This window comes from Alosa sapidissima, chromosome 14, assembly GCF_018492685.1.
Source record: "Alosa sapidissima isolate fAloSap1 chromosome 14, fAloSap1.pri, whole genome shotgun sequence".
Lineage (NCBI taxonomy): Eukaryota > Metazoa > Chordata > Actinopteri > Clupeiformes > Clupeidae > Alosa > Alosa sapidissima.
Window position 1 is genome coordinate 14701157 of NC_055970.1, and position 27217 is coordinate 14728373.

At 44.1% G+C, this 27217-nt stretch overlaps 2 protein-coding genes across 5 annotated transcripts in view; one reads left to right on the forward strand and one right to left on the reverse strand.

Annotated features, from left to right (window-relative positions):
* The window catches only part of espl1 (extra spindle pole bodies like 1, separase), a 55255-nt gene extending 39658 nt beyond the window's left edge, over positions 1–15597 (reverse strand). Inside the window, exons 1-9 of the mRNA XM_042061346.1 lie at positions 15387–15597; positions 14373–14471; positions 10331–10552; positions 8815–8895; positions 6608–7333; positions 5401–5490; positions 3674–3785; positions 1562–1689; positions 586–812 (exon numbers count right to left, since the gene is read on the reverse strand). Coding sequence (XP_041917280.1) covers positions 586–812; positions 1562–1689; positions 3674–3785; positions 5401–5490; positions 6608–7333; positions 8815–8895; positions 10331–10552; positions 14373–14453 — 1667 coding nt within the window. The 5' untranslated portion in view covers positions 14454–14471; positions 15387–15597. The remainder of the gene's footprint in view (positions 1–585; positions 813–1561; positions 1690–3673; positions 3786–5400; positions 5491–6607; positions 7334–8814; positions 8896–10330; positions 10553–14372; positions 14472–15386) is intronic.
* Positions 15598–15680: 83 nt separating this feature from the next.
* znf365 (zinc finger protein 365) lies at positions 15681–18807 on the forward strand. Of its 4 annotated transcripts, none has more exons than XM_042061374.1 (3): positions 15681–16049; positions 17056–17647; positions 18048–18807. In XM_042061374.1, the coding sequence occupies exons 2-3, from the start codon at positions 17103–17105 to the stop codon at positions 18184–18186; spliced, it is 684 nt and encodes a 227-aa protein (XP_041917308.1). In that variant the 5' UTR covers positions 15681–16049; positions 17056–17102; the 3' UTR covers positions 18187–18807. The 4 variants fall into 4 exon arrangements, with proteins under 4 accessions (XP_041917308.1, XP_041917309.1, XP_041917307.1 ...); XM_042061375.1 differs by having other exon boundaries at positions 17074–17647; XM_042061373.1 differs by having other exon boundaries at positions 15682–16166; positions 17094–17647.
* Positions 18808–27217: the final 8410 nt, after the last annotated feature.

The window sequence follows — 27217 nt, forward strand, 5'->3', positions numbered from 1 at the left end:
TGTACAGTTAGCCGTTCCAGAGTAATCCGGTTTTGAATTTGCAGCAAATTTCGACATGCATGTCTCCAAATTTGGGCTTTAAGTTTCACAATGTGTTCAAATTTTTCTACATGATTTCATAACAGGCCAAATACAAAATAAATGTTATAAATATCGCCTAGATATCGGTAAAAATCAGAGGATATACAGCTGACTAAGAGTTTGTGAAAGTAGCCTTAATGATCACAAAATGCTAAGCATGCATCTAGGCTATTGGAGTTTCTTAAAGCTGAGCTGTGCTTAAATTGTTCAATACATGATTTCATAACAGGCCAAATATAAAATAAATGTTAAATATAGCCTAGATATCTGTAAATATTATGATCAGATGATTTACAGTTCTATGTAATATGTCATGTTTCATGTTTTTGTAATGTTTCATACAGTGATGCAGGTCTACTGCTGTGACATGTGGCCTTTGTGCCCCCCACCAAATATGCCCAACTGAAGGCCAAGTGGCCTTGCCCCTAAAATGGTGAAATTCCAAGCCTGCATGTGTGTGTACATTATATAGTATGTATGTGTGTGCATTATATATTGTCTTACCGAAGCAGCAGCTCCTCTTCTCCACTCTTGGCCGCATCAGCTTTGATCTTGGCCCACAGTTTGATGGGGTGTGTGTGAGCGAGAGAGTGTGTGTGTGTGATGCTGCACATATCCCGCAGCTCCTCCTTGCTGAGGCAGAGTAGCCAGTCAGACACTGCCTGCAGCGCACCCCGGTGGTCACCCACACGCCGGAAACTCTGAACAGCCTGCAGAAAGCAGTGGTTCACCTACACACACAGACAGGCACCAATAAACAAGAAAGAATGTAATGAGAAGAACTATAGCAGTATGGCTAAAATCTAAACAACCTTCAAATAAGCCTATGAACTCAGAGAAATAACCTTCAAATAACCTTCCAATAAGCCTATGAGCTCAGAGAAACAACCTTCAAATAAGCCTATGAGCTCAGAGATATAACCTTCAAATAAGCCTATGAGCTCAGAGAAATAACCTTCCAATAAGCCTATGAGCTCAGAGAAATAACCTTCCAATAAGCCTATGAGCTCCGAGAAATAACCTTCAAATAAGCCTATAAGCTCAGAGTCTCATCTATCATCAGAGTTTTAACACCACCCAAACATCTTAACCTTAGGGTTCTTACCCCACCCAAAAATCTTAAAAGCATCCTTAACAGTTTTAACAGTTGACATTAACATAATGTTTCCAAAACTAATTTAATGGCACATAGCCAACATGACGAACGGCACTTCTGCCATTGTCTAAGCGGCCCCAGACATCAGAGTCCTAATGTGCTGGTTCCAATCAGGCGGTTCTCATTGGGGGGGGGGGGGGGGCAGTCCTAACAGGCCAGTTTTAATCCTGTGGTTCTAAATGGGGGAACAGTTCTAACAGGCCAGTTTTAATCAGCCGGTTCTAGATGGGGGAACAGTCCTAACAGGTCAGTTTTAATCAGGCGGTTCTAGATGGGGGAACAGTTCTAACAGGCCAGTTTTTAGGTGGTTCTGCTGGATCGTACCCTCTCAGTGGACAGAGAAGGGGGGCGGGACTTCACCAACTGCTCACATAGAGGCTTGACCAGTGAAAGCGCTTCCAGATGCAATTTCCTGTTGAACAACTCAAACACAACCCCATTCATAGTAGACACTACACACACACACACACACACACACACAACACACACAACACACACAATGTTAAACAACTCAAACACAACCCCATTCACAGTAGACACAACACACCAGGGATGGAAATTAAACATGTTGTCCACCCGGCACTGTGGCTGGTGGATTCCAAAATCTACCAGCCACTCAACTTGGTTACCAATCACTAGAGATATGGTATGAAAATGTGATATCATGACCAAAAATGATCATGGCTAATGGTATTACGATATGATTAAAATGTGCTGATTTGTTTCTAAACCTACCACCAATGTTGGACAGAACTTAATTGGCCTGTCCTCCATGCACAGTAGCAACAAGTTAACCGAACCGCATCAATATACCAGTGTCATAAAAGTGGTGTGGCTCCTTTAAGACACAATCCATTGGTGTGAGTTCTGTAGCTATCCAACTTCATACTATACCGTAGCCTACATCATCTGATTTTCATACTATACCGTAGCCTACATCTGATTTTAAAAGAGAAATCCGGTGAGTTTTCAAGTCAAGTTTATTTATATAGCGAATTTCATACACAGAGGTCACTCAATGTGCAGAGGTCAAACAAAAGCAAACAGGAATAGCTAATAAAAGTATAGGAAGGCAATAGTCAAAGAATAGTTTAAAAAGTAAAGAATAAAACGTACAGTAAAAACACACAAGGTAATGGTACAGCAATAGTTTAAAGAGTTATGATTAATAATTAAAAAAGACATAAGAAACAACATTAGGGATGTAACGGTATGAAAATTTAACCTCACGGTTATAGTGACCAAAATGATCACGGTTTTCGGTATTATCACAGTATTTTTAAAAGTGTGTTCAATATGTTCAGAAAGCACTGATAGGCCTACACAAGCTGAAATAGTTTCAAAAAGTGTCCCGTTCACTTTTTCCTTGGTCATGTTTAATTGGCTATGCGCTTATAGCTTAACTTACCCTACCACAACTTGGAGTTTGCTATTTCTGTTATTTGGATCCAATGAGTGAGACCAAAGTAAGTGTTAGAAATAAAACTTTAGGCTACTGTATTCTCCTGATAACGTGAGTGGAATGGATTTAATGTGGACGCGAACATAAAAAGACGTAGAGTGGCTACATGATACAGTGCACGTTTTGCGGTGAAAATGTTACGCCTTTTAAAATCAGGTGTAGCCTAATCCGAATCACAGTTAAAACCATCAATTAGACAACAGAATCAGTAGGGTATCAGTTTTGTTTCATTGTACCAGGCCTACTGTATGTCAAAAGCAGCTTCGGATGAAGATGGGAAGGATTAAAACACACGGTTTCCACACCGTGGTAATCAACCGTGATAATTATGATATTTGAAAAGAAAACGGTAATTGTTATCGTCAACATTTTTATCGCGGTTTACCATTATACCAGTAATCGTTACATCCCTAAACAAAAATTTTTGTGGATTTTCGATTACGGGAATATTGGATTATTGCATGTTTCTGTTTCGAGGAGCGACTCCTTTTTGTCTGTTGGACATTGCGCGCACCTGGAGCTGCGGTAGCACTTTATGTGACTTTTGGGGTTGGGGCTTTGTAGAACAAAGTGGTCGAGTTTAAATGTACATGCTTGGACTGAGCTATATATTTCTGTTGTTTGGGGCAGGGGCTATTTTGTTAATATTATGGGGTTTGTTGCATGTATGAATTCAGTTAATAGTGAAGTCTCACTAAACAGCCGGCCTACTTTAAAAACAAATGACTGGTTTCCGAATTATTTCCTTAGTTTAGTAGTGTTCATCTCTTATACAATTTAGGGTTGAATTGTTACACCCTGCTGTGTGGGCGTTATCCTGCTGTGTGGGCGTTATCCTGCTGTGTGGGCGTTATCCTGCTGTGTGGGCGTTTCCCTGCTGTGTGGGCGCTACCTGCTGTGTGGGCGCTATGTGTGGGCGTTATCCTGCTGTGTGGGCGATATCCTGCTGTGTGGGCGCGTTAGGGTTAGGGTACCTGCATGCTGAAGGAGATTCTCATTGGCCAGTTTCTGCAGGTGCTGGAGAAGCTCAGTAACGGAACCCTGCAGACGCTCCATCACCTGCTGCAAACACACTCCCTCCAGCACCTGCACACACACACACACACACACACACAATATCAGCACCGGCACACACACACACACAATATCAGCACCGGCACACACACACACACAATATCAGCACCGGCACACACACACACACACAATATCAGCACCGGCACACACACACACACACACACACACAGACAGAATATCAGCACCTGCGCACACACACAGACACAATATCAGCACCTGCGCACACACACACACGATATCAGCACCTGCACACACACACACGATATCAGCACCTGCACACACACACACAATATCAGCACCGGCACACACACACACACAGACACAATATCAGCACCTGCACACACACACACACACACACACACACACAATATCAGCAGCTGCACACGCACACACACACAATATCAGCACCTGCACACACAGACATAATATCAGCACTGGCACACACACACACACACACAATATCAGCACCTGCACACGCACACACAATATCAGCACCTGCACACACACACAGACACAATATCAGCACCTGCACACAGACACAATGTCAGCACCTGCACACACACACACACAGACACAATATCAGCACCTGCACACACACACAAAAAGACACAATATCAGCACCTGCACACACACACACACACACACACAATACAGGGTTCCTACACATTTTCCATTTCAAAATTCCATACTTTTTCCATACTCAAACTTATTAACTTATTAGCCCTCAGAAAACACTTGCCCACTGTTGGATACTTTTCGTTGAAGAAGTGCTGTGTTGGAAGGTGCACTCACATTTTTAGTTCTTTGTAGATACAGCATAGCGTACTACATATGTTGGAGACTAGTGCACTGATGGCAGATGCCTCAGAAATCACCGCAAACAATAGGCTATGATTTGTTTGCAATAACAGTTTATCAGATAATGCAGTATCCTTGTCTTGGTAACTTTTACAAAATCAAAAAAGTCTACCAGTGTTTTAGCCGAAAATAGCAGAGCTACGCAAACATACCAGTGCACAATAGTGTAGGGCACATGCATAGAACAGGTTTTTTTTTCTGAGGACCCCCATGTAATTGTATCTTGACGATGTGGACTGCCAGTTAAGCTACACAGCAGTAGGAATGGTTCATTATCACCCAAGTGAGGTGATTAGTACTGTAGATGCGGGGTCATCCCTATGTTCCCCAGGTCTTATGTTCCCCGCTCGGGGTTGGGGTTAGGATTATGGTTATGGTCCTATGTTCCCTGGTCCCATACAAAGCGGGGAACATAAGGTACGCTCCCGTAGATGCAATAGTCTGGAAACACAAATATTCCTCCATACCCTTGTTTCTTTTTTCCATACTTATTCAGACCTGGAAATTACTCAAATCAAATCCCATACTTTTCCAGGTTTTCCATACTGCGTAGGAACCCTGACGATATCAGCACCTGCACACACACACACACACAATATCAGCACCTGCGCACACACACACACAGACACAATATCAGCACCTGCGCACACACACACACACACACAGACACAATATCAGCACCTGCACACACACACACACACACACACAATATCAGCACCTGCGCACACACACACACAGACACAATATCTGCACCTGCACACACACTCACCTTTGATTTCTTCAGGCTAGTGTGTGTACTGCTGAAAGCTTGACACAAGCTCTGGCAGAGGGTAGTCTGAAGGTTTGGAGCCTCACAAACCTAAACACACACACACACAAGAGTTATATTGATTACAAACCTAAACACACACACACGAGAGTTCTATTGATTACAAACTTAAAACACACACACCAGTTGTATTGATTACAAACCTAAAAACACACACACACACACACACACACACGAGAGTTCTATTGATTACAAACCTAAACACACACACGAGAGTTCTATTGATTATAATTTTCCCTTATATCTTTCAATCGAGTATAATTCAATTAGGAAATGTACAAACCACTCAGAAGGCCTAACTGATCAACATCCATTTGAAAAATACCAGCTGTAATGTGTAATGTAATGTACCACACAACCGCAACGGGTCATTTTAACTTGCACAGATGTACAGTCACATTCTCCATAGAACCCCCCCCATGTATGTCTCCCCCCAGAACTGTGGGGAGACATACATGTGTAGCATTGATCTTTATTACACGGCTCTTCACAATGCTAGTAGAACGCTCCATTGGCTTGAATGGGATTTCCCAAAGTTCTACGGTAAAATATTTTCATGTAATTACCGCTGCAAACATATAATTACCGCTGTCAATGGCAACGGCTTTTGTGCTTCTGATACGTCTTTCATATCACTACGCAAGGACTGGAACTTCAAGTGAAAGCAGACGGTTGATCAGCTGTGTTCTAAAGAATGTTTGATTCAAGTTCAGCGTGTGTTGTTGCAAACTATTTGTTTCTCAGCAAATGCCACGATGAACGGTAACAAATAGGCTAGGCTATGTAGGCTAAAGAGTCACATCGTGGGGAGTTTATTTCGTTTTGGCAAGTAGCCGTGTAATAAGCGTGATAATGTCGGGGTCCGGTTCAGGTCCAGGTCTTGCATAGAAGCCATAATAAGGCCATATCTGTGTATTATTTGAAATTTTAGGCTATGGTATGTTCATTTTTTCTTCACACAGGATGTTCGTGTGCCGTGGGACATTTTAAGTGTCAAAAGTGTGCCGTGGCACAAAAAATGTTGAAAAACACTGGTCTAGAGTGTGTGTATGGTTTGTTGGTGTATGTGTACCATCTGGAGTGCATATATGGTTTGTTGGTGTTGGTGTGTGTGCGTGTGTGTGTGTGTGTGTGTGTGCGTGCGTACCAGTATGGTTTGCTGGTGCTGCTTCAGGAAGTTCAGGCACGCCAGCAGTGTAGCCGCCTCCATGCCGTTTCTGGGCCCCGTCTCAGTTGCCCAGACAACCAGCTGACACGCCTCCAGTATTGGCTGGCTGTGGGTCTCCATGGTGACGGATAGGTTGCTAAGCAGCTGCGCACATGCTGCATAGGTGTGGCCTCCGTCTGACTCTGAAGTGCGCAAAAGGCGGTGCAGCTGAACCGACCAACCACAGAGCTGCAAGGCTGAGCAGAGCTCCTCCCTCTGCCCCTGGACACGCCCCTCAGCTTCCACCACTTGCTGACTGGCCAAATCCCAGAGCTCTGCCCCACAAAGCATTTTACACACCTTGACCGTCAGAAAACACAGCGGACCCAGGTCACTCACACACTCCTCCACGCTCCACAGTGGACCCAGAACACACTCCTGGAGCAGCCGCAGCATGGTGACGGCGTGTGTGTGTGTGAGGCCGCCGCAGGCCCGTCTGTACTGGATCAGAGCCTCTTCCACATACACACACCCTTTGGAGGGGCCGCCCAGCACACACACACTCTCCTGCAACAGCCGGAAGCGCAGTGCCTCCAGCCTCACACGCAGTGTGTGTGTCGGCGCAGGTGTGTTTGTCGGCTCAGGTGTGTGCGACTCCCGCACACCACCTGCAGCATTCCACATCAGCGCAAAACAGTTCTGCACCAACGCCTGGTACTCCTCCTCCTTACAAACACACATACACACACACACATTAATTTCACAGTGATCTCAATATTGACCAAAATAGTGGTGTGAGTTAACATGATTAGGAGTTGATGCTTCAGCACCCCTATGCTAGACAAGTTAGACTTTTTTCAACTTTAAAAAGCCTCCCTGACCCTAACCCTGACCCTGAGCTGCAGAACAACATGCCGGTGATACACGTTTAAAAAACGCTCAGGACTGTTTTGAAAATACAATCTATTCTACAGGATTATAATGTAGAACAGATGATGTGAACACAAATACAATCTATTCTACATAATGTAGAACACAAATACAATCTATTCTACAGAATTGTAATGTAGAACAGATGATGTGAACACGGCTTTAAGAAGCAAAAAACCGAGGGAACAGACGTCCATGAGTAAAGGTACTTAGGCAAGGGAGTGTGTGTGTGTGTGTCTCACATGGAGGTATTATATATAACTGGAGAGTGTGACTAAGTCCCACCCCCATTCATTTCAATGGCCCATGCTAGGCTAGCTGCTACAGCCCAAAAAGTTTGAAATTGACCGCAGCCATCTTTACGAAAATGGCGTTTCATGAGTGTTCGTTTCCGGCACCAGCTAGAATTAGCCTATTGGATTCCACGTTAAAGACGGAGACAACGTAAGGTACAACGGTATGTCGTTGATGAAGATTGGACATTCCCTCAAAGGAAAAGAAGTTGCGCTTCACTTCACCTCGTTATAAGCGCAAATTTATTTAATTGGTTGGGGTAACATTTTGGGAATGGTGGTAGAAGTTTGCCCTGTCTCTGAAGTCCTAGGTTATTTAATGTGATAATAACTTTCAAGGAGACTTTGTGCACATCCCAGGTGCTGAACAAAAAAAGTAAAGTCAAGATGAATCTGAGGAAGACCGCAAGGTCGAAACGTCATGTGCCAAATAGTGAGAAAATAGACTCAACAAAAGAGTACCAAGGAGTGTGCAAACTTTTTTCCTAAAAAAACGTGTGATAATAAACAATGCGAATCAATATTGAGTCACTTTAGGCTACACAAATAATGATTCCTAAATGCTATATTTGGACAGGTTGTAGGCTTATTACGCAGTAGGCTATCCAACGAAAATGACTATAACTAAGTAGACATGGGATGTAGGAAACTTGTGGATAGCTGGGATTTTTGCTGCACCCAGTGTGAACTTGCAGCTTGTTAAACCTAGGCTACATTTGCAGGCAAACAAAATGAAGCCAACGCAAGTTAAACTTATCGATAGAAGCGCACATCCCTCGGGTATAGCAAACCAACGTGGACGCGCGAGTACGCTCATGCCCAACACTAAACTCGTGCATGAGCGGTCATCTACCAATCAGCATGTAAAAACTGGTGGCAGAAGTTGCAACCATGTAACGCCATGTTTTCAAAAATGTCGGCGGCCAAATGCCATGCTAAGTGGCTGAAGCTAACCCTTCAAATCCTGAGCCCCTGGTGTCTCACCTGTGAATCTGTCGCCTTCAGCCGTTGAAACAGAAGCAGTGCCAGATCAGCACAGTGCTGCTTGCCCACCTTCATTAGTTTCTGCAGGAAAACAGGAGCAGCATCAGTCTGTGTGTCTGTGTGTGTGTGTGTGTGTGTGTGTGTGTGTGTGGTCTAAAATATTTATTTGTAGAGAATTTGTGTAGCTGTGTGTATCCACATTCACAAATCAATGGATGGGAAATGGTAACAGTTAGGTAAATGTACACTTAACGTAAGGACCTATACATGTTACCTGTAAGAGCACCTATACCTGCATTTGTATGTACCTATACCTGCATGTGTGACTATACCTGCATGTTCACCTATACCTGCATGTGCATGTACCTATACCTGCATGTGTATGTACCTATACCTGCATGTGTATGTACCTATACCTGCATGTGCACCTATACCTGCATGTGTACCTATGCCTGCATATGCACCTATACATGCATATGCACCTGTGTGTGTGCATGTGTATGTATACCTGCATCTGTATGTACCTTTACCTGCATATGCACCTATACCTGCATGTGTAATGTACCTATACCTGCATGTGTGCCTATACCTGCATGTGTATGTACATATACTTGCATGTGTATGTGCCTATACCTGCATGTGTATGTACATATACTTGCATGTGTATGTGCCTATACCTGCATGTGTATGTGCCTATACCTGTATGTGTGCCTATACCTGCATGTGTATGTACCTATACCTGCATGTGTATGTGCCTATACCTGCATGTGTATGTGCCTATACCTGTATGTGTGCCTATACCTGCATGTGTATGTACCTATACCTGCATGTGTATGTGCCTATACCTGCATGTGCACCTATACCTGCATGTGTACCTATACCTGCATACTGTATGTACCTATACCTGCATGTGTGCCTATACCTGCATACCTGCATGTGTGCCTATACCTGCATGTGTACCTATACCTGCATATGCGCCTATACCTGCATATGCGCCTATACCTGCATATGCGCCTATACCTGCATGTGTATGTACCTATACCTGCATGTGTATGTACCTATACCTTCATGTGCACCTATACATGTGTACCTATGCCTGCATATGCACCTATACCTGCATGTGTATGTACCTATACCTGCATGTGCACCTATACCTGCATATGCACCTAGACCTGCATGTGCGACTATACCTGCATGTGTATGTACTTATACCTGCATGTGCACCTGTACCTGCATGTGCACCTATACCTGCATATGCACCTAGACCTGCATGTGTATGTATACCTGCATGTGTATGTATACCTGCATGTGTATGTACTTATACCTGCATGTGCACCTGTACCTGCATGTGCACCTGTACCTGCATGTGTATGTACCTATACCTGCATGTGTAATGTACCTATACCTGCATGTGTGCCTATACCTGCATATGCACCTATACCTGCATGTGTATGCACAAGCAAATGTCCATAGAGGGAACAGCTGAACAGCACATGGTGATCAGAGGAGGCCTCACCTGTAGGATGTGGAACAGCATCTTCTCCAGGTAGAGAGGAGCACTCGGCCGCACCTCCTCCACCTGCTTGTACCCGCCCACTGCCAGCTGAACCAATCGCATCACACTCTGGACAAGCCCCACCTCCAGCTGTGCTCCAAGCCCCAGCCTCTGGTAGCACGCATGGATAATGCGGTCACACACAGCTCGAGTGTGAGGCCCACCTCCACTACCCAGAAAGCCCTGCAGGGAGAGGAAAGGAATGCCATGTCACTCAAACACACACACACACACACACACACACCCCCTCAAGCAAACACATACACCAACCCTTTATCAAACAGACACACACACACACACACACACACACACACACACACACACACACCAGTGTTTCCGCTAGATTTTTTTTTTTTTACAGTGGCCGCAGCACCTGTTTTTTTTTTAATTATAGTTCTAGCTAATCACACCATTTAGCCTAACGTGACTTGAGAGGGACAGGATTCAGGAACTAAAGACAGGCCCATCTTCTGTCTGACTCACGTCACATTAACCCATGCATTAAACCACACTGCCTTTATTTGGTGCAAATCACCTTTACTTTATAGTCCGCAATTCACATTAAGCCTACTAGGCCATCACCGCGAGAGCATACAAAATATTTTTGGCCAAGTTTTGCCATTTACCTTCGTTAGTACCAGTCATTGCATTTTTACTGCGTCAATTCGTGATTGAGTGCGCATCTAATGTAACAGCAGTGTCTTCGCGGAGACATCCACTCTCCAGTTTAATTTTTGCTGTTGTTGCGAGCGAGCTAATAGGCTACGATATGGGAAATACTTTCAATATGATCAGCTTCAGAAATTAATGGGGTTTCCTTAGCCTGTGCTACACCTTTCCACCAAGTTGTGTGAAAATTTTAGTTTTTGCGATGTTGACAAACATGCGTAGCACATGGAAGCTCTTGATAGCGCATGCCACTAACGTCTATAAAAAAACAATATATTTGGAATAAAACTAGACGGGTACCTTGGATTAGAATTGCTGTTTATTGTTAAACTGCAATTTTCAGCAGCCAGCGGAGGGCATTTAGCCTACTATGCTTCCGGACACTAAATTGCAATGTGAGCGGCAGCCAGCAGGGGAGGATACGTCGACAGGATTATTTAAAAAGCAACTGCAACTACATTGTGCGTCTGCACTGATTCTGATACCGTGGGGGTATTAATTAAACCGTGGCGGGCCGCCATGCTGAAATAAACGTAGAGGAAACACTGCACACACACACACACACCAAACCCTTAATCAAACAGACACACACACACACACACACACACTCAAACACACACAAACAACCTCACTCAAACACACATACACCAGAGGCGATTGTGCTAAGACTACTAAGGAGGCCTCTAATTATCACAAAAAAATGTAATCAAACACTACTCTCCTGTGTTTACATTAGGCCTACTATTGCAACACTACTCTCCTGTGTTTACATTAGGCCTACTATTGCAACTAGAGTATGCTAGACCATGTTCAACTTCATGGCTAGTTCGTTCAACAGTAAGTTTTCAATGGTCGTCTATCATCATTGTTTTCTTATACATTGCTCTGACGACACAATCCGTTAAAAAACCCATAGAGGTTCAGCTTCACTGGCCTTTCAATGGCACTTCAGAATGGGCTAATCTCAGTGCAGAAAAGCTACATGTTTATTGGACAAACTCCCCAAAATTGTAATTAAGCCTGGCATCTCAGGGAGTGAATGGGGCAGTGGCATGGCCTGGACACCGAGCCTCTGAGTGATGTCGCGATCGGAGTTGGAGAGTTTTCAAGGTCAGTCCGTGCTTTGCAGTGTTGGCAGGTGAAGTTGAGAGGCAAGCTGCGGCTCAATACAGTATACAACAATACAGTCATTTTCTATTTGTCTTTGCATAAAGCCTACTGTAAATAAAGACTAAATATTGATATATAGTAAATATTATATATATATATATATATATATATATATATATATACACACAGTCTTTATTTATATAAATATGTACATAGCCTACTGTAAATAAAACCATAAATATAGCTCGAGTTTGTGACTTGCTTTTGTTTCAGTTGTGTAAAGCCATTTGTTTCAGTTGTGCTGTTTCAGTTGTGTAAAGCCATTTGATGGTCTTCCTTGCAAGGAGATTCAGAATAAAACAGCAAAGCAGATAAACGTCCAAAATTGATTATTTAGGTCACAGAGAAATAACTCAAGTAGTCTAGGCTACCCAATAGCCGACTTCTTCATTATTTTACTATGCTATTTTCATTCACATTGTACGCGTTAATAAGCCTTTTAAGTTTATTTAGGATATGGGCTATATGACATGCCGACTTGTCAGGCTGCTATTGTCTGATGTTGTCCTCTGTTAATTTATGAGTGATCTTAGCAAACATGTGGTGCCTGTTGCCTGTAAAAGCACACCTAGATAGATAGATACTTTATTGATCCCTAAGGGGAAATTCAAGATTTTTCCTGCCACCTGGGGGGTATTCCATCAACCTTGCTACACACCTGCCATCTGGGGGGTATTCCATCAACCTTGTGACACACCTGCTCTCTGGTCGTGACTTCTAGCTCATCCCTACTGCTTTCAATCTCGCATGCCATTCTAACCAGTCAGAAAATATCAGCTGCACGCGCACGGCTGAAATACGGCCGCGCTGGCTGGAAAAACTTATTGTACGTAAATTTGCATTCCCTCGCAATGCTTTTGCGTTCCCTCACAATAAATCCCTTGCATTTCTGTGAGTGATTTTTATGTGAGATCTATGTGTTCTGTTATTATTGTATAACTTACTAGATGCCTAAAATTTCCCTTCTGGATGAATAAAATATCTATCTATCTAAATCATAATCATTCACGTCACCTCATGTCATTTTAAAAATAATTCTCTTGAACAGTGATATGCTACAAACATGTTAAACAGCTGAGAAAGGCTGTCGCAAATCCCTCGAACAGGTGGTCAATCAGAGATTTCAAACGAACGAGGGAACATGTCGCAATGCAACAGCGCTGTTTTCCCTTGATGAAAGTGAAACCACAAGTTTCCCCCACATCTCAACTTTGGCCAAAGTTTTCAGAAATAATAGTTTTCAGTGATACAACCTCATTAAATAATATGAATTTTCCATATGGGGTCTTAAAAGCCATGTATCTTCTAGCCACAGCGTTTTTGTTTCAAACATAAGCCTAATCTAAGCGTGCTCAGATGACGTAGACCAGGCGCTGTTGCTCACCTGTCCATTCATCGTAAAGCCTGATTTGATTGGTCCGCCCGATATAGGGCGAGCATACTTCCACCACAATGAAGCGATGCCAGACCGAACTTCCTGACCTCAAATGTTGTGGGCGGGACTAAGTTCGGAACGGCACCCAGGAAAGTGGGAATAAGAGGTGGGAAGCTGGGGGAAATGTGCTAACGGAGTTGCACGGTTGTGGGCACAGACGTCATCACTTTAAATCCTACCTGTTGCCTTTCACCGTCCACTTATTTAACTGCTGTTGCATCCCTTGACATGCCATCTCCTTTTCCCTCTTTCTTTTTCTATTTTTAGCCGCCAACAGCTTTTTTTGCTGTATCCATCTTTTTCCATAGACGGCAACTCACTACTCGTAGGCCTACCTGCTCGCTCAGCGCTGACGGCGCCCCCACTCCCTCTTCTATGTCAAAATTCTATAATGGAATCTTATGAGATTGGGCGCCTACTCTAGCCTGTTAGTCCTCTAAAATGTTATAGAGCATTGAGAAAATGTTGAAATGATTTAGAAACGGACAGCAGTAGCTACATATAGAAAATACCAAATATATTATTTATTTATTTTTACCATCGCTTTGGCCCCCTCATGGTGCTGCGCCCCTATGCGCCGCATATAGCGCATACCCACTTTTTGCGCCACTGATGGGGGCGGCCCCTTGCATTCCCAGATGGCATGAATGGATCACATATCTGGCCTATTATGCTGACACGCAAATATCAAGTGCACGTGTGTGTGTGTGTGCGCGTGTTTTCAGTCACCTCAAGCTCATTGTGCAAAGCCGCAGCATCCGCTGAGGTGGAAATCCTCCGGACAAAATCTTCTGTCTTCACACACCTCATCAACACAGCTTCCCAGCACTGCAGGCAAACACACACCTCATCAACACATTCTACCATCACTGTAAGCATACACACACCTCATCAACACTGTTCCCCAAAACTTCTGCACACCTCACATCAACAGTTCTCCAGCACTGTAACACACACCTGACCTCACATTAAAGGGACACCAGGCAAGCCTGATGCTTTTTCTCTACGAAACTCCCCCTCGCTCTGTCTGAAGCTCTTTTCCTTTTCTTTGCGTCTTCAGTCAAGGGTTTTCGCTGCTTCTGCCATTATACACACGTTTGCAACAATCTCTAGCGTTTCGTTAGCCTGCCTCTGTGCTGTAAACTGATCCTGCTTCGGTCGGCCTGTAGGATACACCGAACTTGCAAGTGGGATATTCTTCCTACAGGCAGTAGGGGCGGGCGAGAGAGCCTTCATTCGCCCCGTAATGAGTCATTTAACCATATACCGACTTACGAAGATGATTAATTAACACGAAAACGTTGCCTGGTGTCCCTTTAACAGTTCTGCAACACTGTAACACACACACACACACACACACGTCTGAGGTATCACTGAGGTATTCCTCAACAAATCGCCAACACTTCCTGATCTATTGGATTAGTTCTACCCGTTAATGTGTTCATCAACTTCGTTCTAGTATCTCATGCGTTATTTACTACTACTGTCTTAATGGTTAACGTTAGCTATACCATGTTATGACTTAACGTTAACTTAGTTAACTTCCATTGTGGCTTCTTTGTTCACTTCTGAATTTAATGTTACTCAACTTCAATTCTAGTTTATGTAAGTTAACGTTTAGTTAACGTTAGCAATCTACAGGCAACGTTCGTAACTTAATGTTAGCTGTAGTACACGGCCTGTAAAGCTAAGACAACGTTAGCTATGCTCGCAACTGGACATTGACGTTGACATTATTCTTACCGTGTAGAAAGCCTTGTTATTTAATGTCAGTCTATGGGTATGTTAAGTCGCTACAAACTGTAACTAGCGTTAACGTTAATCTCTGTGCGCTAAATGTCCTTCGGTAAAGGTCTGTGAACCAGTACACTCAACCCGAAGCGAACAGACTGGTCCTTGCTTCTTGTAGTGTTGTCAAAACGCCTGTCGGAGAAATGGCGCTCGTTATTTAAAACAAACGCAAAGGCAGACGGGAAAGAACCAGGAAACAACGTCTTTGACACCGATGAATTTTGGGTAGCGTAGTTTAGTGAGGAAGTGTGGTCTGATTCAAGAAGCCTAGTCGTCGTATGTCTTCGACGGATATTTGTCGATATCATGTGTAAACCATCGCCAAAGAAATTACATTTTTAGGAAATTAAATTCAAGATTTATAAATTATGACTTTCATCAAATACATGCTCGAGGACGGAAACGCTGAGCGATCTAACATTAACAGGATTGCAATCTCTGTAATGAAAATGCGTTTAGATTGGACCCTGAATCATGTAACGACATTGATAAATGAAGCATACGTTTTGCTGCTGCAAATTTCTACGTTTTTCTGGGCCTCTCATAATGCTACACAGAAGCTGGATTAACAGGATCATATCGTGTGCTGCATAAGGGTCGAGGACTTGTAAAAGGGTAGGCTATGGGCAGCTCTTTCCTATGTTGTGTTGTTTCACAAGGTCAGTGTGGAGGATTTTAGAAATAAAGTGACCTGGCAACTTCTTCAAAGTGAGATTTTAAAAGTCAACAGAAGTAATACCACCTCCTCTTTGGTAACGCAACAACTTGCTGTAGATTTATGCACTGAGTCAGTGTCGCCCTCTGGTGGCTATATGCTTTACACTGATACATGTCCTCAGTCACCCATAATAACTATTAACTGTCATGATAACTTGGGTAAGGGGATAAAATCTGTTATTTTGAACGTATGTTCAAATGGGGAAACAATGCAGCAAACAAGCATTTCTATTATGTCATACATTTAAAGGCACAGGAAGTTAATAATATTAAAATATTATTCTTAATAAACAATAAAAAAGGCACAGGAAGTTGCATTTGTTTGTGTTTATGTTTACATTCATTAGCAGCATGAATGTAAACATAGCAACATTACTACCACACGCCTAAAGTTCATATTTTCAGTCCTTCAAAAGTTTCAACTTCTATTTTTCACGTTGTAGGCTACAGGTGATGGAACATGAAAGCACAGGTTGACAGAACTGTCTTTTGGGACATCAGAGTTTTCCGACTGATGTTTTTTTTGCAGCACAGCTTAATTAAGCTTGAAAGTTAACAGGCTACGGACCAGGCTAGTTGTGTGGCATAAATTCCCAGTTTTCAAGCCGGGATTCACATAAACCACACTATTGGAACAGAACTCTCACTAAAATTAGCGAGACTTACCGAAATAAGCCAGGTTTGGCCTTTAACGAGGTTTATGGAATGGGCTGCCTATAGAGACCGTTTTTTTTTTTTTTTTTTTACAGTGAACTCACGGAATGGGCAGCTAGTGATTGTGAGATGATTGCTGAATGTGACAAAAAATGTTAAGAGTTTGAAATCGCATAATATCCCTGACTGACACCTTTAAAACCTCTTAGGCTATATCTTGTGCTTCCTGTTATACATATTTTCTTTCTAGCTTCCTGTCTGGTGACAGCTGCGTTCTCTCCTGGTCAGGTGTGAGGGATGGTGGAGCCCATGCAGACGCTGGCTGGGCGGCGGCCCTGTGGGCGTGAACGACAGTGGAAGGCGCCAGCGTGTCGGAGCGTGGCGGTGCTACCGTTCCGCTGCCCGCGCTGTGGGGAGAGCACGCGCTTCCGCAGCCTGACCGCTCTCCGGACTCACCTGCAGTTCAGCCACACCTTCTCCACACCACCTGTGTCCAGAGCTCCGCCCATCTCCATGCCCCCCAGCCCAGAAGATGATAGGCCTGCCTTCCTAGAGCTACACCCCGCCCCCACACCCTTAACCACAGCAGCAAAGGCCCATCCCCCTCCCTCCCCATTGGATCACACCTATGGGGGCGTGTCTATGGAGGCGGGGCTCCAGGTGCGTCTGTGGGTGGCTCTGAAGAGGGCAGAGCAGCAGCTGCAGTCTGAGCATGCTCAGTGCCCCCTGCTGTTAGAGGAGCAACACAGGCTCAGCAGGCAGGTCCACTCCGCTGCCATGGTGATCGCATCACTACGACAACAGCTGGCCACCTCACAGCACCAGCTGAAGCAGCGAGAGAGGTGTACCCCCACACACACACACACTCGCACATACACACACTCACACACATGCACACACACTCACACATACACACTCTCACATCCACGCACACACACAAACACAAACTCACACATGCACGCTCACACACAAACACACAAATGCACAAACACACTCACACCCACGCACACTCACAAACACACACTCACACACATGCGCACACACACACTCGCAAGAGTTTTGCTGGTCTAGCAGGTCAACCATCATAGGGTGGTCAAACAAGCTGGTTAACAAGCTGGTCAACCAGCAAACCACATTAAGCTGGTAAGTCTATTTTTTTCAGCAGGGGTGTCTCCTCTCTTTAAATGTCTGTGTATGTTTCTGCTGTGTGTGTGTGTGTGTGTGTGTATGTGTGTCCTACAGTGAGGTCTTGGGTATGCAGAGCTGGCTGGCATTAGCTGCTCAGCATGAGATGTGCAGTAAGGAGACACTGAGGAGCTTCATAGAGACTCTGCTGCAGCGCCTCCATGTGGCAGAAAGCTGCGCTAACAGGAGACCCTGAGGAGCTTCATAGAGACTCTGCAGCACCCTGATCTCCACTGGGTCCGACTGCTGCAGCGCCACGCCCTGATCTTCTCTGTGGTGTCCAATAACTGTGCTGTAGAATTATAACTGTGCTGTAGGAATGTGACTGTGCTATAAGATTAGAACTGTGCAGTAGGGTTATAACTGTGCTGTAGGATTATAACTGTGCTGTAGGATTATAACTGTGCTATAGGATTATAACTGTGCTGTAGGATTATGGGCCATATTGTGCACCCTGGCACATGGCGCAAAACTCGTTTTCCACCCGGCACAAAGTATATTTTCTTATTTTGCATGATTATTTTTTAAACAATGCGCCCATTATAACTGTGCTGTAGGGTTATAACTGTGCTGTAGGATTATAACTGTGCTGTAGGAATGTGACTGTGCTATAGGGTTATAACTGTGCTGTAGGATTATAACTGTGCTATAGGATTATAACTGTGCTGTAGGGATAAGACTGTGCTGTAGGATTATAACTATAACAGGGGCAGCCGTGGCCCACTGGTTAGCACTTCGGACTTGTAACTTGAGGGTTGCCGGTTCGAACCCCGACCACGGCTGAAGTGCCCTTGAGCAAGGCACCTAACCCCTCACTGCTCCCTGAGCGCCACTGTTGTTGCAGGCAGTTCACTGCGCCGGGATTAGTGTGTGCTTCACCTCACTGTGTGCTGAGTGTGTTTCACTAATTCACGGATTGGGATAAATGCAGAGACCAAATTTCCCTCACGGGATCAAAAGAGTATTGTAGCGTCGGTGGATGTTCATGTCTAACGTTGAATGAGTGTCTCCCAGAATGCAGTGTGAGTGAATGCTATAATGTGTAATGTCGGTTATAATAGTTGTAGTTACGTTTACCATGTTGTGTATTTGTTAGCGTGTTAGTCTCTTTGGTTGTACCTCCTGTGCTTATCCTCCTGTTGATGTGTGTGGTAAACCCTTATTGTGTGTTACATGTACAGCTGAGACTACCCCTGTGTTGCCCTATGTAGTTATCCTAGTATGTCTGATTGTGTCTGAGTCTTCCTGTTCCAATAAATGGCCGTCCTGGCCAAAGGTGAATCTTGTCTGAGGGTGAGATCGCTACATTGGTGTCAGAAGTGGGATGGGCCCCTCCCGGGGCGCGAAGATGTATGCCAGATCAAGATGGAGAAGAAGGCCGAAGACCAGACCAGCAAGATGGCGGCGAAGCTCAGCAGATGTTCCAATGGTCCTTTTAAGGACTAGCCAGCTCGCTGAGCTCGCCACTGCGGAGGATGGAGGACCTTCCGGCTCGGCGCGGGACCTGTGCAGGTGACCAGCGGGACCAGCCCTGCACAGCCGACGAGAGCTGCCAGCGCTGGAGGAAGCGGCCCCGGCAGATGTTGCTGAAGTGTCCGTGGCTGGCAAGAACTCGACGCTCGACGCCGTTGTCGATGCTGCCGTCATCCGAGGATCTCATCCATAGAGAATGCGAACTCTCTGACGACCTTGGAACACGACCACAGCGGCCGGGTTTACACCGCCAGCTACTGAAGAACTTCCAGAGCGTCAGCTGCCGGTCGAGAGTGTGATGGAGTCATAGCTGCTGGTTCGGGAGCTTGCGGTGCTCCAGCTAGTGACCAAGAGGGTAACGTCGACCTGTAGAGCCTTGGGAGCTATCGTTTTGTGGACTGTTTGAAGTTTGAAGTGCGCACGTTCGACACAAGTCTGCGCAATGTTTTTCACGTTTTGTGTGTGAGTTCCTGTGTGTCCCGAGCCTGCTGGGAGGGTCGGGGTCTCCATTTCCCGCCACAGTGGAGCATTGTTGTGCTTGAGAGACAGCCGACAAAAGTTCTACAAGAGGGCAGCGCGAGGAGGGACCTCGACGTGGACTGCTGACCGCCTGGAGATTGGCACACTGTGGACAGGTGGCAACGGCCACGAGCTGTCACAGTAGCCAGAGGGGGCTACCGAACGTCCAGGGGTTCCAGCGTATCCGGGGGTTCGGCTTGCAGTGGGACTGTTTGCTGCTGTTTGAGGTAGCGCAGCTGCACGGGGGGAAACCGAGGGCCCAAGCAACACCACGACCCACGTCTGGCCGGTTCTGGTGCTTGTTCGGGGGAGAACTGACGTGACAGAGGCAGCCGAGAGCCCTCGAGAGAGAGAGAGAGAGTCGGGAGGGGTTATCGTGCAGCCGGAGGCTTTCCGGTCACTTGGACTAAGCACTGGGACTGACACCGACGCAGCCACAAGCAGTGAGCTGAGCTGTCATTGACGGGGACGACAATGGCTCGGGAGGGGGTTATGTAGCGTCGGTGGATGTTCATGTCTAACGGTGAATGAGTGTCTCCCAGAATGCAGTGTGAGTGAATGCTATAATGTGTAATGTCGGTTATAATAGTTGTAGTTACGTTTACCATGTTGTGTATTTGTTAGCGTGTTAGTCTCTTTGGTTGTACCTCCTGTGCTTATCCTCCTGTTGATGTGTGTGGTAAACCCTTATTGTGTGTTACATGTGCGGCTGAGACTACCCCTGTGTTGCCCTATGTAGTTATCCTAGTATGTCTGATTGTGTCTGAGTCTTCCTGTTCCAATAAATGGCCGTCCTGGCCAAAGGTGAATCTTGTCTGAGGGAGAGATCGTTACAGTATATATACTTATACTTATATATGACTCACACAGCAGGTCAGATGTCACAACCAAAATTAAACTATTTTAGATTATATAATGTTAGGATATGTCTGATTAACACCTATAGTACTGATGTCATACTATTTAGCCCCTCTCCTTTCCTTCCCTTTATCCCTTTATTCTGACAGAACAGGGATGGAGCACATAGCTCATGGCATAGAGAACAAAATGATTCAGACGGAAAGATTCCCATGGGTGATTCCCATACTGCTGATATATAAAAAATGTCCATGGATGATTCCCATACTGCTGATATATTCTGGAACAAATTTTGTATATAATTTATATTTTAATAAAGCATTTTCACAGCATGGCGGCGATATTTACTCATATTTCCACTGGTCGGTAATGTTCTCACTAGCCAGTTTCCACTCATTGTCAGTGCCATGTAATTCTGTCAGTCTTGTTTCCAGTGTCACTCTTTTCCATAACTGCTGTCATATTTCCAGCGCCTATATAGTTTCCGGTGAGTTGGTCTGGCCAGCTACAGTACTATTAGTGACAGAGGCTGTAGGTGCATTCACATATCAGAGAGAATTTATTTTATTAGACTCTTTTACACATAAAGGCCCTTTCACTCTGTTCCTAAAGGGTTTCCAGTGTAAACGTTCAAAATCAACTCAGATATTTTGAAATGAAAACAAATAGTTGGCCGTTAGCTTAATGATGTTTTCTGTGCCACCAGAAATTCCTTAGGAACATACATGTTTGTTTATACAGTTGAAAAGGTCTATAGATATGGGTCCGTTTAGTAGGCTTTTTTCCCTATGTTGATGTTTAGACCAATCTTTAATATCAATGAATGCTTGTAAACTGCTTTACTGTTCTTTAATTCTTAAATACTAAATTAATACTGGTGAAAACTGTTCCCTCTCTATCAAAAGAGTGGGTCTGATATGCGTACAGATAACAATATATACAACTAAATAAAAACAAAACATTTGACTCACATGCAAATATAGTGTATTTGCGTGTGAATATTTAAGTATTTTTGAGTATAAATTGAGGCTGCAGAGGGGTTGTAATTAACATTTCCTCGCAAGCATGCCTCACACATCACAAGGCTCTGCTAGGTTGTGTGTGTGTGTGTGTGTGTGTGTGTGTGTGTCCGCGTGCGTCTGAGTACATCTGCGGTCACAATGGAAAAAACTGAGCCTTGAGGATATTTATCGCCCCCTCCTGGAGACTGACGGTAGAAGCACACAATTGTAGCCTACCAAAGCCTCTAACTCGACCCTGGCCGGAAAGAAAATCTGGCCAGGTTTTAACCACAGGAGGGCAGCCGTGACTAAGATACAATCTTCAACCCTCAGTAATGTGAAGACGTGAACACAATGACATTTAACGCATTGCCAAGATCACTTGCGGGCACTGGCAAAACTATCCAAAAGGATCACACTGACCTTCCAACTGCTGTTAAATTTCCCCATACATTCCGCATTAAGGACTTTTCGCTGACATGCCTTTCTGCGAACACTGATAGCCGAAACGCTTGCTTTGTCATCTGTTTTGGAGTTCTGGCGAAAGATTCCACCATCTAGCGAGCCTCCATTTTTTTCTGGATATTTAATGACAGTCATAAACTTGAATAATTGGGTTGTTTTCTGTTAAAAGTATTTTTTTCACTGTGCTCATCTTTGAAACAACATTGTGAAGATGACTGGCAATGAGGCCAGCCCACTTTTAAACTCTTCTAACAGGTGTGCTGACCACGCGAGTGTGTCCTGTAGGCTAAGTGATGCGTGTCTGACTCTGACAGTGAAAGACTGCAAACATCACCAGCACAAATTGTGTCGGGAATCCTCACCAGGTATCAGACCATAGGCCTACCCTCATTCTTTCATTTAAGTGGTAAAACTATCCTAGATAGATAGATAGATAGATAGATAGATGGTAGGTAAGTATGTTGTTAGTCGCTTTGGTTAAAAAGCGTCAGCCAAATGTAATGTAATGTAATGTAAAGTAGGTACTTTATTCATCCAGAGGGACATTTTAGACTTGCAAAATTCAAAGGACGCACATATTTCCACATCTGTGGTAGGCCTGTGAAATAAATTATTTGTCTGCTAAAAAACAATTTTCTTTAATATAACTTCTCTTGATTAACTTTATGTAGAAGAACGGTGGTAGCGCAGTGGTTAGGAGCTGGACTAGCAGGCAATAGCCTGATTATGGGTGTTGTGCTATTGGGCAAGACACTTACAGTAACAACGAGTTGATACGGGGACAATAGCCCTTGTATGACTTATGTACATCACTTTGGATAAAAGGTGTCTGCTAAATGAATACATGTAAATGTAAATGTTGAACACCTGCGGTAGTTGATTGGAGTGTGGACCTGGACTGTAGTAGCCTAGGCCTACTAACGATTCTCAGTATTTAATCAGGGCTTTGACTGGACCTTATAAAATATTCCTTTTTGAAGTCACTGATGTTACTTTAGCCTGGGTAATCTATAAGGCCACACAGTGACAAGGGTGTGGCAAACACAGTGCCCTGGAACTTTCTCCCATAAAAAAAAAATCTCCCATAGTTTTAGAAAATACATCCATGGGCTCTTATCTAACCTCAGACCAATTCTCAGCTAATTCAAATACACTCTCAAATTGGTCTCAAATTCCCAGGCTTGTTGCAGTCTTGGGCGTAATTTGTAACCCCAAAGCCTTATAGTTTCACAGCAGATTGCAATTGTTTTTGTTCTGATATTGGATTGAATCTATTTTCCTAAAAAGTTTCCCAGTTCTTACAGATAAGAAATGTCCCCACAGCAACCATGCTGTAGCCTATTGCACAATTGTCAGTGCTAAATGTGCACTTTGAGGTCAGAAAGCAGCCTCCACACTCTAAACAATTCTACAGTAAGTTATTTTTATTTACGCTGGGTTGAGGCTGTTGGGTCACTTTGTGGGGTTGTTTTTACTCATGTTGGGTAATTTATGTAACCCAGCTTGCTGGGTTGGTAGTTTAGGACAGTGGCCCTGCCTCTCCCCTGATGTGGGTAACTACCCAGCACCAAGGTGGCTTTAACACAGGTGCATAGTTATTTGAGAAAAAATTGTTATTCTATACTTAAATATGGATATTATATCCAATAGAGTACTGTTTAATATAAAGCTTTTAAGATTGTGAACTCACCCCTGCAACCCAAATTCCAGCCACCAACCCTATTTATGAGGGAAGGGGTGATGGGGATTGTGGATAAGGAGCTGGGTTTGCATGCAGTAGCCTGAAAAGTTATGAGTTCGATTCCCAGCTGCTGCTGTTGTGCCCTTGAACAAGATGCCCTACCAGGGAGTCTGTCCTTGTAATTAATTGACATTGTTAAGTCGCTTTGGATAAAAGTATCAGCCAGATAAATAAAGTTAAAGATTATTTATGAGGGTGACCTGTGACTGTGGTAGTCTCCCTTCCTTACCAGTTAATATCTTCCCTGGATGCTTGGTTTGGAGGACAGACTTTGCAAACAAACCATCTGGGTGGTGTGGTGTGGTGTGACTTCTGCTTCCTTGTTCCATTTTCAAAAGCGCTCAAGTGGACATGAAACACTTGCATTTTTTCATGGGATTTATTTCCGTACTCAAGCATTTGAATCCTCTGGTCTCTAATTCACTCTCTTTTATTGCACAATCTTGTTAACAGAGTGATTATTATGTATAGAAGAGATCTAGACTTTAACTTCTCATGGTAGCCTACTATATTATAATTATGAGTAATTATAGCCTAATAAGTGGCACCGATCATTCACAAAGATTTTTTTTCTGGAATTAAAAAGCACAGCAGTATGAATATTTCAATTTCAAATTAATTTCATTTTTAGTGACGACAGACAAATGCTTTACCTCTCAATAAAAATAGTGGTTTGGAAATAGGAGAATGTATCTTTTGTATAAATGTGAAAGTGGTGAGGACTTCCATGTGTGTTGAATACTTTTGTAAGCCTCTGTATATGAGACAAGCATCACTGGGCTGCATTTGACACTACAGTAGGCCTACTGTGTGCTCCGACTCTGTAATCGATTTGCCTTGCAGGTAAAGTAGGTAAGTCCATCTCATCTCCTTAATTAAGTGTAATAGTGTAATTAATTGACAGAGGTCAGCTCAATAGCTCTGCCAATGTTGATTCTGAGTTGTTCTTTCAGCATGATACATGATGGGCCTGCCTCTAGCATGCTAGATGCTTTTCCTCATGAAACAGCATCTGCAAGCCCTGAGGTCCACCGAAGTGAGTCTAACATTTTGAGATCTGCTTGAATTGAGTCATTCTCTTTCTTTTTGTTTCTCTCTCTCTCTCTCTCTCTCTCTCTCTCTCTCTCTAAAACCCATGAAGGTCAAGTGAATTCATAAATGCTCAGCCCATTGTGAAATACCTATCAGACCTGCCATGCCTACCAGCCCATTGTGAAAGACTTCTCTATTAGAACTACTGCTTCATATAAAATGGCCTTCACTACTTCAAGCCTCATCACACCTAAATGTATGTGTGTGTGTGAGTGTGTGTGTGTGTCTATTAGTCTATTAGTTCATCATATAAGAAATAAAATAATAAATGACCAGCACACTCACAAACCACCACTCCATTGTGTGTGTGTTACTGCAGTGGATGGATTTTAGGTTCAGCTGAGCTGTATATGAAGACCAGAGAGATGGATTAGAGAACCAGGACACAGTGGCTGTATGCAAGTATGTGAAGGGTGATATATGTGAGAGGCAGTATGTAAGTATGTGAGGGGCAGTATGTAAGTATGTAATGGGCAGTATGTAAGTATGTAATGGGCAGTATGTAAGTATGTTAGGGGCAGTATATACTGTAAGTATGTGAGGGGCAGTATGTAAGTATGTGAGGGGTAGTATGTAAGTATGTGAGGGGCAGTATGTAAGTATGTGATGGGCAGTATATGTAAGGGATGATATATGTGAGAGGTAGTATGTAAGTATGAGAGGATCAGTATGTAAGTATGTGAGGGGTTTGTAAGTATGAGAGGGGTAGTATGCAGGAAATCTGGCCAATCATCTGACCTCTTCTGGAACCTACACAGAGTGCAGCACCTGGTCCAGTTGCCTGAAATGCGGTCAGTCTCTCACTTAAAGCCCTATAGGGATTTGACACTGTAAGACTTGCTGGCTGTGAATGGCTCTAATTAGCCTCTTATGATGCCCTCCCAACACCTTAGCATCATAGACAATGAGAAGGAGAAAGGCAAAGGTATAACACCCTCGGACCCTCGGGGATGGCAGACCCCTTTTCGACAGAGGCAGAAACACCTGATATGCAGTCTAGTAGTCCATCTTGAATCATTTCAAGGTCGCATGGGGAAGGAAAGGTCATGATGCACAGCTAAATCATTTATGACCAATTCACTGACCTTGTCTGTGGAGAGTTTTAAAAGGCCAAACAGTTCTACATTAAGACTATTATATTGTGCACGAAAAGGCCTTAGTGGAACAGCACAGAAGATTCTTATGGCCTAAACGTGGTTCCACCTTGATTAAAGCTTCAGAAGTGGAACTTTTTTATGGGCTTGATGATTGAAACAAGCTGGCAACCCCTAAAATCTGTCGAGAGAGGTACTTTTTGGCAACACTTAAAATAAATGGCTTTAAATCCTAATCAGCAGGGTGGATGCTTTAAGTTAAATGGCCCCAATGGCTCTCTTGGGTTCTATGATCAGCAACTTCAACTCGGCTTCATGTGTGTGGGTGTGTGTGTGTGTGTGTGTTTGTGTGTTTGTGTGTGTGTATGTGTGTTTGGTTTGTGTGTGTGTGTGTGTGTGTGTGTGTGTGTCTTCATGCGATAATGCTGGAATTCACCCACTCTAGCTTAAATCTTTTGTACACTGGTTGTGTTGACCTGATGTGTGTGTTGACCTGATAAACACACACAAACATATCTACCCCTTGGAGAAGCACTGGACGTCAGGCCTCTTGCCCACCCCTTTGTCCAGACATGAATCCGCTGAAGCTGAGCCAGGAAGCACACTCATCAGCAGTCAGCAGCTCTCCACGGCTCACGCTCTGGTACCTACTAACTCATGTTATTGACTGAGCAGATGCTCGCGTCTCCTTGCGCTTTGTGCTCCGCACAGCACAGCTGCCCCTCCCTCTGGAGTGTCCTGTAGCCGGTCAGTCCAGGGGAGAAGTGGCCGGTGCTCGTCCAGGATCCGAACAAGAGATCAGATGGGTTTTATGAGGGTGGCAGCCGCCCAGTTCTCGCGCGCTCTGCATATTTTCCCGGAAAAGTCATCGGGCCGTGTCCATCTCAGGCATTCCTGCACCCGAAACGTGGATGTGTACGGGCAGCTGACTAAGCCCCCCCCCAGTCTTGCTTTTACGTCCCATTACTGATGAGGACAGTTACC